The 12,049-nt window shown below is 34.5% G+C and overlaps 1 protein-coding gene across 5 annotated transcripts in view; it reads right to left on the reverse strand.

The window, feature by feature from the left end:
- The window catches only part of kmt2ca (lysine (K)-specific methyltransferase 2Ca), a 144,579-nt gene that overhangs the window by 72,983 nt on the left and 59,547 nt on the right, over positions 1-12,049 (reverse strand). For all 5 annotated transcript variants that reach the window (XM_084399083.1, XM_084399082.1, XM_084399080.1 and 2 more), the window contains exons 8-9: positions 3,118-3,280; positions 2,441-2,612 (exon numbers count right to left, since the gene is read on the reverse strand). In XM_084399083.1, coding sequence (XP_084255209.1) covers positions 2,441-2,612; positions 3,118-3,280 — 335 coding nt within the window. The remainder of the gene's footprint in view (positions 1-2,440; positions 2,613-3,117; positions 3,281-12,049) is intronic.

Consider the following 12,049-nt stretch of genomic DNA (forward strand, 5'->3'; position numbering starts at 1 on the left):
AAACTTATCATAAAGTTATCAAAAATAACTCTAGAGAAAAGCATTTTGTATTACATATTCATTATATTTTTACTTAACATGTTAGTGGTCTTTAATGTATGTTTGAATAAATCTGTCATGAAAACAAGTTATTACAGTTTATTGTTCTTTAAATGTTTATATTTCACACACAAATTGGAGTAGAAACAATATAAAAACTGCCTTATGTGCAATTTAAATGTTTGTACAACCCATTTTTATCTATTTGTGCGTTTGATTAATTAATAGATTATTAATTTATTATTTATTTTTGGTTTTTGGCCCAGAATTTTGATTTCAGTGCATTCATACTTTAATGTAAAATATAATTTTATTGATATTATTTTAATATTGATATCTTTTTTTTACTCGATTAAGTGACGCATCTAAAAAAAAAAAGTTTTTGATTTCTCTATTTCTGTCATTTACATTTTCTACAATAATAGTAATTATAATACGTTTTATTTTATATATCCCCTTTAAAAGGAGCTTCTCAAAGCTCTTTACAGTAAAACAATGCAAACGAACAACAAACCTGTGAAAAAATACATAAACAGTTAATCAACATTTTCAGGCAAAATTCGTGTGCCTCACATATTTTAGCTGGAAGTAGGTTTGACAATTTAAAGCCCTATCAGCCATGGAGTGCAGACATGTTTTATGAACTACCGGAAGACCATGCTGAGAGGAGCACAGAATACTGTGTAAATCGTGATTCCAGTGTAAACACATTTATGCCAATTATGAACCAAGACGATCGTTTAAATTTGCACGTTACTCCTGTTGTTATGCTACAATAATTCAGTGAGAAATATCAGAAGCAGTCATTTAATTAATGAGTTATTTTTCCATTTCTATCTGCTACTGTTATTAAGGTGATTCGAGTTTGTAACTGGGCCGTGGGCTTGATCAAATTAACTGTCATGATCCATTTAGAGACTACCATCTGCAGAGAGACGTTTAATCGATTAAACAGCTGATTAACAGAAGGGGTTGTTCCCCATTCTGTCCGACAGTCTGCTCCAAACACAATGCATATTTTTCTATTTTCCAATATTTTTTGTGAATTTTAGCGAAGTGTTCATTTAATTTCCGCTTTTTTGCAACAAATTAAAAAATCAATATTGGTCAAACACCATGTAACACTATATCAACTGATCTACTCTCAAGACATCAGCATCAGCCATTAAAAAGACACTGAGCCACCCCTCCTCAGCCCAATACAACCTTATTTTACATATTCACAAGCAAACAAACACCCCATTAAATTCTCCCCATGAGCAATAACACTTTCACTGTGGCTTTTCAGAGCCAAAATGTGTCTAAGTGGTAAATCAGAGAGGAGAAAGTCAGATTTATAGAGCTACGAGGACGTTCCGGAGATTTATCCATTTCCAGTCCTATATTTTCAGCCAAATGCAAATCCACGTCATCTGATATTTACAGCCGCGCTGAGCCATTACATTCATTTTCACCCAGATCAAGACAGATGCACGTTTTGCCTTTCCCAGCCGTGCTGTATCTGATTCCCAGTCCAGCAGCACATCACAGTGGAGAATACAGAGCTTAAACACAATACAATCTGTTTAAACCAAACTGCAGTTGAAGCATTAAAAGAATAAACATGCACTGCAAACTCCACTGTAAAAATTCACTGTAAAAGATTCAGATTTTCTCTGCCTCCTCAAAACAATATACACATATAGAAAGGCTTGTAAACAGATTAGATTTCTGTCTGACATCAGACGAAATGGATCTCCCAACGGTCACAGTCAGTGTGTGGCTGGGATGAAAAAAAGGCAAAAAAAAAAAAAGATCTAAGGGTTATCATGTTTTCATCCATGACATAGATATTCAAAAAGCAATATGAAGTAAGCAAAAGCAAAAACAACTTTAGCTTAACAAAGGTAACATGAAAGAGAGGAAGATGTCTAATGAGATCATGCAGTATACCAATGACTAACAATATACTAAAAAAATTTAAAAAAAAAAAATAATATATATATATATATATATATGCACTTTGTTTACATTTTCTGCACTGATCTGAAAATCTATGGATTTATATCCACCTTATTTTTCATCTATAAGCGACCATATTACTTCAATGTATTGTCTTAATTATAAACACACTGGTTTATAGTCCAAATAGTTTCACCGTTTACTGCACTTCGTTCTTCTCGTTATTCCCCTATAGCGGTTTATGATTCAGAAGTCTCGCAGATTCACAGAAAACAGCTTACTTGGATATAGTAGAACATATAAAACAGAGCTGAGAGAGGCTGAGGTAGCTGAAAGCTTTCTCAAATCTGCCACAAATCTAAAAGGTAAAGAGTACAATTTTCTGAACGACGAGTGATCAAATTCTCCAGAAGTCTGAATCTGCGATGAGTAATAATGTCCAGGTGAGCTGGATACTCACTTGCACGCCAGGCAGACTTTGCACTCGGGACACTGCCAGCCGGCCCTCTTCAGCGGGGTCACAGTGATGTCCAGACAGGCCCCATGGTAATGCTGGCCACATGTGCAGCAAAACAGCTGATCGAGTAAGTCTCCAGAACTGTCACACACCAGACAGTTCACCTCATCTTTTGCTGAAAAGACAAAATACATATAATGGGTCTCGAACTCCACACGGTATGTCTTAGATGCAGTAATATATCTGTCTTGGCGAGGTCTTAAATAAACGTTTGGTTAACTGTTGGGGAAAATCACCTGATGTGTAACATTATATTACATCCAGCGGTACAGTAGGTCTGAATATATAGGATGTATATATAAAAAAAATAAAAAATAAAATATTTTTTTAAATAATCAAATCAAATTGTGGTATCATAAAAAAAAAAAAAAAAGTTCAATATATATTTTCCCTATAGATATTTGGTTTTGACCTGGAGTGTCCCAAATTTGGTGTATTGGTTATATAATTTTCAGTTTTTAATTAATTTTTTTTTTATTTACATTGATTTTACACACTTAAAGGAATATCGTAAGTTATAGCATATCGCAATTCTTGTGCAGCCCTAACAAAAACACGAAACGCCTTAAGATTTTGTCAACGAATCAGCAGAAGGGAACGTGTGTACCAGAGAAACTCACATCGGATGAGGGCCCGCTGGATGTGATCCGGGCAGAGGAGGGTGTATGTCTTTATGTTCTGGAAGGTTCCGGCAGCAGCTGCACAGGGGTAATGAAAGGAGCGCCCACAGCTCTCCTCACAGCACTTTATGGATGCTCCAAGGCGCTTACAGTATGCACAGCACTACAAAAGTTAATACAAATACATAAATATTGGTGGTGTCATTTCAGTTCAGTTAATACTCTGTACATCACAATTAGACATGCACAGCTCAGTTTCATTTAGATTATATTAATTTCAGGCCAATATGAACTGCTATTTTTACAAAGCTCCAAAACTGCTCAAGGTGAATAATATTTTGCATTTATAATTTGTTTACCCTCTTTATGCTTTTCTTTAGATTAAGTAGCACAGGTCCCTAAAACTGAATCATTTGCTAGAGTGTTTTTCCCCCCTTGTTATGAACATATCTCTGGTGAGCACCTGTACGCATCCATGGACCGTAATCAACAGAATACACAAGCTTTTATGCAGGCTACAAATGCAAACTTGTTTTCAAATGTTCAAAGACTTGTTTAAATGATAAAAAAATGTGCACTTGCTGAATGCCAATGGTACAAGAGAAAGTATTACAGTGTTTTCCTTTCTAATAGAAAGGCAAATGCTATAATACTTTTTCACATTTACTTTCTTTGATTAACAGTTCTTTCAAAAATGTATTTGTAATATAATGAAGACGGAGAATGGGAGGTCCTGTACGTCTGCAATGGTGTTCTTGGCACAATCCAATTAAAAGCCCCTCTTAATCTGACCCTGCATCAAGTGCACTCAGATTAGTTTGTTGATTAATTCATGTAATGCATTCATTTGCGGTTTATTTTCTGTACAGCGATTCAGTGATACTTATTATAGGCTACTATATTATCAGTGTCGGGATGGTTACTTTGGAAATGTAATAGGTTACAGAATACAAGTTACCCTATTTAAAATGTAATATGTAGTGTAACAATATAAAAAAACTTTATTAAAGTCATGTAACTGATTATATTAGATTATTTTTTCTAAATTTCTAACAAATGTTTTCAACTGTTAATCATTTTCAAACATTTAAACCAGGCCAGGTTAACCTTACACTAATACTCAACACTGATTACTGTCAGACTTTCAAAATCTGTCTTCACTTCAATTAAGATTATTTAAAATAAATTAATAAATTAAAGCACAGCCACCACAAAATCAGACTTAGCTCTTCTTTTTACTTTGAGATCGTTCTGAGGTTGAATACAGATTTCTGGATGAAACGATTTTTTAATTTCCAGCACTGGAACACATTTGTATCACTCGCCATGGTGGCAACTCTTAAAATAGGATTAGGTTGTAGTCTAAAGCTTTCAGTGGCAATAAGGATTGATGTAATTTGCAGGCGGTGCACTGCAAATTCAAACGAGAACCAATCAAAAGCATCAGAATAGCATTGCTTTACTAAACAGCCTTTAAATGGCAGAAGGCATCGTGCACAACAAACACAAGCAAAGCAACAAATTAATATTATTCAACATATCCTAGCTTTTTACAGAAAATTTTCAGATACGTAATCTTTAACATTTTCATAAGTAACTAATTTAACTACACATTATTTTGCAATTTCGCCATTAAATGTAACTAGTTACTCCCCAACACAGTATATTATCATACTTCCAGACACATGAGATGAACCATGCCACAAACAAGTACTGCATTGCAAACAGTACACTTTGTTTTTCTAAAAAAGAAACCAAAGGTGTCCTTTTAAGGTGTATTGACACACATTTGGTGTGACCTTTAAAAGTAAAACCAAAACAACACATCCCTTTAAAACACCTTAACACAGTATGTGCAAATTCCAACTGTGCTGAAACACTTTCTTTTTTTTTAAATCCCAGTGTAGGTCAATGACCAATGATACATAAGCTGTTGGGACTCGAAAGAAACCACACCGACAAGCAGCAAGAAAGAAATGATGTGGCAAGCAATTACTGACAATTTGATTTATTTATTAGGGCAATATAAAGTAAGTGACTGCAGACATCATCATCTACATTCTGTTTCTTTATTTGCATTCTCTGTGAAGATTACATGTGGTACATGCACTTCTTGGTTTGCAGATTTTGTTTTTTTCAATAATTTGTTGTTATTTACTGTAATAAGTAGTTTACTTCACTGAAAAACACATGCTGTGTTTTAATGAAATTTGTTTTATATTAACATTAGACCTTTTCAATAATCTTTTAAAATAAAATGTAGTAATATAAATGGCAAAACCGACCATCTGTTAATTGTGTCGCTCTTATAGTAGCCTTTTGCTGTAAGAGTGGTACAACACCATAACCCTGAACAGCAAGGTTGTCATAACACGCTGTTCCTCTCGCAGGTCCATTTGATCGTAACATACTTCCCCCCCCTCTTTCAGCGTGTATTTTTTCAGCCTTTCAGATATTTCCAGTAAAGCATTCAGGATCAAGGCAAATGCCATTCAAAATAAGGACTAGGGTGAAAACTGGCCAGACATTTAAATCACCACCATGGAAAAAGCACTCACACTTTGAATAATAGAGAAAGCAAGGGCCTGAGAAAACGGCCCTAAACTAAAAATGTCTCTAGTCAGCACTCTCATGCTTTAGAAACCCTTGGCCTAAGGCCCAAATGCAACAATCTGCAAATACCTTTTAACACCGAGCTTTAAGCAATTATCGCCCAGGCGGTGAGTCCACTGAGGCTGACAGCAGCCTATACCCACAATGCTATTTTCTGAACCGGGACAGACATATAGAGCTCTATGGCCATACTGTCCACTCTCAGGGCTGGCTGGGTGTTGAGTATCTCTTCTCTAATTCCATGCCTCATATTATTGAAACCATCCCCTCAGATATATCCTTCATGGGGTGAAAAAGCTACAGCTGATCCATTATTGCTGCCAAAACTCCAAGGACACTATTATAAAGTAGAACAGCATTCCCTCCTTGAAATCCTATATGCAAAGAGGCATAATGGCAGCATTCCAAACGGAGCAGGCCAGTGATGAAAGATGCAGTAAAGTGTTGGATGAGTGTGCCGTACTATGCACAATGTCAGCTGGTTTGTGTCTCGGTCAGTCAGTGTGTGGACAGTGTTATGCAGCGATTCTGTTTATAGCATGTGAAACGCTTTATAGACATAACCTTAATCCAGTGATTGGAAGTTGTTCGTGCATATTTGCAACTCATTTCTACCCGTTCCGACTGCTCTCTTGTCTAAATGTCAAGAATACGTTACAAAACTGACCTGATTTACTTTGTAAAAGCATGTTCTTGGATTTATGTATGGATTTATGTATGATTTATTTGTTACCTTTTTTCGACTAAATCTATGATGAAAATTGATGAAAATTGTTCGTTGACGACCTTTTTCCCCCCATGACTACGACGAGACAATGGCGAGACGACACCAACGTCTTTAAACGATAACTGTGACTATATCAACATGGAGTATCATTGATGAAAAAAGACAAGACTAAAATGCAGTTAAAAAAATAAACACTTTACCAAAACCTCTACTTATTTTTGACAAATAAAAAGAGTTAACTATTACAGTTTTTAACAAGCCTCTACAAGCTTTCATGCTTGCGGTTGCCAGATGTCAAGAGTTTAAATCCCCCAATCAGAGCTTTTCGGTAAAAGGATACATTCAAATTAAGTCATAGGAAGATGATCTGGGGTACGGGACTGTGTGAAGTTCAGGTCATCCTCAGCTCTCTGAACTTCACTATTTCACAGCTCTGCGAGTCTCACTGCCAGCACAAACCTACATCAAAGTCCTTATTGGAGCAAGTCAGTTCATTCAGCAGCCATCCTAGCAATACCCTCCGGTAGCTGGCACTTTCCATGAATAGGGTACAAATTGGTTACTTTTTTTCTCTCTTAAGAATTAGAGGAATAAAAAAAAAAAAAAAAAATCATGGACTTTGTTTTGAGAACTATTGTCGCTGTTAGGCAAAAACTCCAAAAACACTTATTTTTAGGAAATGGAAAAAAAACAACACTATGTATATATATATATACACACATATATATGTTTTTTTTTTGTTTTTTTTTAACACAATGTTGTCAAAGTTGATATTGCGCCTTCATATATGGTCAGACACTTGCATGTGTCATTATATTATTAATATTTTACTAAAATCAAGCTCAAATGGAGTTTCAAGATTTTTGACCAGCAAATTTCAGAGAATGTCGGATATACAGTACCAGTCAAAAGTTTGGAAACGTTACTATTTTTAATGTTTTTGAAAGAAGTCTAATTTGCTCATCAAGCCTGCAGTTTAAAAAAAAAAAAAAAAAAAAAAAAACAGTAATATTATGAAATATTATTACAATTTAAAAAAATGGTTCTCTTTTTTAATATACTTTAAAATGTAATTTATTTTTTGTGATGCAAAGCTGAATTTTCATCAGCAAGTACTCCAGTCTTTGGTGTCTTATGATCCTTCAGAAATCATTCTAATATGCTGATTTATGATCAATGTTGGAAACAGTTGTGCTGCTTAATATTTTTTTTATAACCTGAGATACTTTTTTCAGGATTATTTGATGAATAAAAAGTTAAAAAGAACTGTATTTATTTAGAATAGAAATCTTTTGTAACAATATACACTACCGTTCAAAAGTTTGGGAACAATAACTTTTTTTTTTAAAGAAATTAGTACTTTAATTCAACAAGGATGCGTTAAATTGATAAAAGGTGATGGTAACGATTTATATTGTTAGAAATGTTTTTATTTTGAATAAATGCTGTTTTTTCCGTTTGAATCAAAACATCAATGAATCCTGAAAAAAGTATTCCAAAAAAATATATTAAACAGCACAACTGTTTCCATCATTGATAATAACTGAGTATCAAATCATTATATTAGAATGATTTCTGAAGGATCATAAGACACCAAAGACTGGAGTACTTGCTGATGAAAATTCAGCTTTGCAACAAACAAAAATAAATTACATTTTAAAATATATAAAAAAAAGAGAACCATTATTTTAAATTGTAATAATATTTCATAATATTACTGTTTTTTTTTTTTTGTTGTTGTTTTTTTTTAACTGCAGGCTTGATGAGCATAAGAGACTTCTTTCAAAAACATTAAAAATAGTAATGTTTCCAAACTTTTGACTGGTATTGTATACGCGTTTTGTTTGTCATTAAAATGGCTGCATTTGAGGCAGTAAGTGCAATGCATTAGGTTTTCATTACCTTACAGGTTATAAAGTTTATTGTAGCTGTGTGGGCGCTAATTTTATTTTTTTTACTTGGCCACTCTTGTGTTATTAGAGACAAAGTACTTTGCACAGGCTATTTAAGACAGTATTGGCAATGACTTGATGACTCTATATATATATATATATATATATATATATATATATATATATATATATATATATATATATATATATATATATATATATATATATATATATATATATATATATATATATATATATTATATAAAAGCTAAAGAAAACACTGTACTTATTCAAAGAACCAGATCTTTATTTAACCTTGCATTGCAAACAAGCAGAGAGAGTCTAAACTGTGTGCGGTACTTCATTCACAATAGAGGCGTGGTGGAGTTATGAGCTTTTACTGACAGTTTGTGGATCCAATGGAGTTAAAAGGTTTAGTCACATGTTCTTTTAAATATTTTTCATTGGTTAGATATTTGCAAAACCCACAGACAGACGTAAAAGGTGGACAATAATAATGATTTATTAATAAATGGAAAAATAAATAAATATGGAGATATGAAGTTTCTGCCCAACAGCGACAATGTTATGTAAAATATTCTTTAACATGAGATTAAACTAGTAGTAGTAGTTAGTTTTTAAATACTTTAAAAACATCTATTTTCCCCTTAAAAAAAATCACTTTGGTGTATGTTCCACCCAGAGGTCTTGACCCTCATGACTGTTTCTAACAATTATAATTGTACTTCAAAACTGTGACAATCTGTTTTATTCTGTTGATATTATATAACTACTAATAACTTTTTTTGTACCATTTTTAAGTGACCAAAAAAATACTGTATGCTTAAACATTGAGACTAAGGAAGTGACATCATTTGGACCCTTTCAACAGCATTACAGGAAGAAAAAAATAAACAAAATGTTCTCAATTTCTAGATAAACGGTAGTGTTGACAATTGTCAAGATCAACCATTCAACTTGTTGCCTGTGAGTTATGTTAAGAAAACATAACTTTGTATTTTTTACACGAAATACAATATCTACAAAACAGCATGCATATTCCAACCAAACAAGGCCAGGCACGGCTAATCACATTCTGGCTGGCCTTGAGCTCCTAAACATACGGTAAATCAACTGGGCTCAGTGTTAGAAGACCAGGTCTACCTTAAAAAAGGCCCCAGTCACCCCGGTCATAAACTGTTCTCCCCTCTGCTGTCTGGCAAACAGTAACAAAACCTTCAATCAAAGTCCACTGGATTACTGAACAGCTTCTACACGCAGGCAATAAAGCTGCTAAATGAGTAAGCTGCAGAGCAACAGCTCTAATGGTCACTGTGGCACTCTCATATAGACAAAGTGTGGAAAACCTAGAATGATGTAAAGTTAAGGCATCATCTGAATCATTTACTTTGTGAACAACTGTTCCCACTGACTCATCAGTTTCTGCTGTTGCAGAAAAGCAGAGAAAAGTGAGCTGAAGGAAGATAAACCAAAACAAAAGGAAAGTCTCCTGAACAGCATTTTCACTGACCACAATCTTGACATCGATACCATGGGGAAAAACTTCCAGATATTTTTAATATGATCTTATATTATCTCATTTTAATATTATCTGCTGTCACTTTAAGGCCTGACACACGGATCCATTATACTGTTACACATGCGTTTTCTTTCTCAACTGTTAATGTTTACTTGAAACATAACCGACTGTGTTTACGTACATACTCGCCAAGAGCGGCATTTTGACTTTATTTTTTGTGTGTATTTGACTGTTTAAGCGCAATAAGCAGTGAAAAAGAACTCACTTTAGTACTAAGAGGCGACAAACTAAATCTGTGGGAATGAGTAAAATTATGCATGATCCCATGCCGAAATTCAAGCCCTGTAACACCAAAATTATTCATCCGAAGCAAATTAAAACAAAGGAGTGAGGAGAGGCGAGTTCGTGTGTCAACTCGCTGTCAGAGAGATGAGTGAGCGAGAACGTGCAGCTGATTTCGTGTATCTGAGGAATGTGTGTATTGGAAGCGTTTCAGAATTTCAGTATCGATATGTATTGAAAAATCTATATTTTTGACAAAACTTTTATTATTTCAGATGCTTTTTTTTATAAGACTACAACTGAAAAAGGTATATATTGAACCGGCCAAAGTGGCTAGTAGGAGTGACTGTGTTACACGCCACTGCTGAAATCCAATCGTATTTGGCGGTTTGGCGGGTGTTGATGTCAAGCCCTGCTAATGAAATATTGCTCATCTCACAGAAAACATGGACCACAATTATCCTAAAAGAGTAAGTTTCTATTTGAATTGTTGAAGTTTTGAGAGATCTGTACTGTATTTTGTATATCCACACACTCCGATAGATGCTATGTGCTTTTCCACAAAAATCTGATCGCAGGTGAAGAGAACAAGCTGATATAAAAATTAATTACTCCTAATATGCTTTCCCTGCCCGGGTTCCGCGCGCCCCTGCGTCTGCCACATTGCATTGTGTTAATTAGTAGAGTTGCACAAGAGAGACGGCTGTGGCAGTTCTGAACTGCTCCGCTCCTAATTAGAAAATATTTAAAAGACCAGGGGACCGACACAACCTCTCCAGTCTCTTCCACTGCCAATAATAACCCCATTCATGATTAACTCTGAATACTTTATCAACAGTGAGCGCATTTGTCATTCCTCCACAGAAATTACTCTCAGGGAAAGTTAAGCTCAAGTTTGCGACTGCATTCAAAAATACAAACCGGCACAAACATGTGCTCACTCAACTCCACTATTAGCCCTTTGCCACAAAAAAGTATCCTGGATCGAGGGATCAGTTAAAGCTCTGCCAAATTCAGCCCACGTCCACAGAGATAAACAATGGCGTCACTGACTATGTTACTATAAAACCCTCTCATAAAAAAACAATATAGTGCAGTCTTTATTTACTTGCATATTTACTACTAAGAGAGTTTTGAGAACATAGTTGTAACTTTCATAATCAGAATAGGGCTGCATGATTAATCGAAATGCGCTGTCTCTGAAACACTGTGCTTTCAGTGTCTTGTCTTACTGCTCGATTGGCAGTAAATTGCTGCTCTACACAAACTAATCTCTGCATGTGATCTGATTTTTGAGCTGATCTGATTCTGTGCATCTGGGAAAGCAACATTTGCCAACCATCTTTTATTTATTTATTTATGTTTAAACCATATAATTAATAATAATAATTATAATTATATAACAACAACATTTAGGCCAAATTGAGCAGCTACAATAATGTATAGCAAACTAATTTTAAAATGTATGTTTTTTGCATATTATTTTTTCCCCAAAATCATGCAGCCCTACATCATAAGTCAATTACAAATATCAAGTAAAAACAATACTTTTAGGGATGCACAATATATTCACTTTTTCCCCCGCCATCATTTTCTAAAAAAGTTGCAAGTCGGCAGCAGCATTTTTGATCATATTCACAATACTTTCATGGTTCTTTCTGGTTTACGCATTTCATCATCTTCACTTGATTTTGGTTTCAGATCTGCTGTACTCTTTCAGAATATGCGCAACAGCGGGAAAGTGAAAGGAAGGAGTTAATACCACATTGGGTCATCATCCCCCAATTTTTTTACATTTAGATCGTCAATTACATCTATCATAGCATCATTTAAAGGTAGGGTAGGTAATCCTATTCAGAAACACTTTTTTTTATACTG

This window comes from Rutilus rutilus (genome assembly GCF_951802725.1).
Source record: "Rutilus rutilus genome assembly, chromosome: 24".
NCBI classification, from domain to species: Eukaryota; Metazoa; Chordata; class Actinopteri; order Cypriniformes; family Leuciscidae; genus Rutilus; species Rutilus rutilus.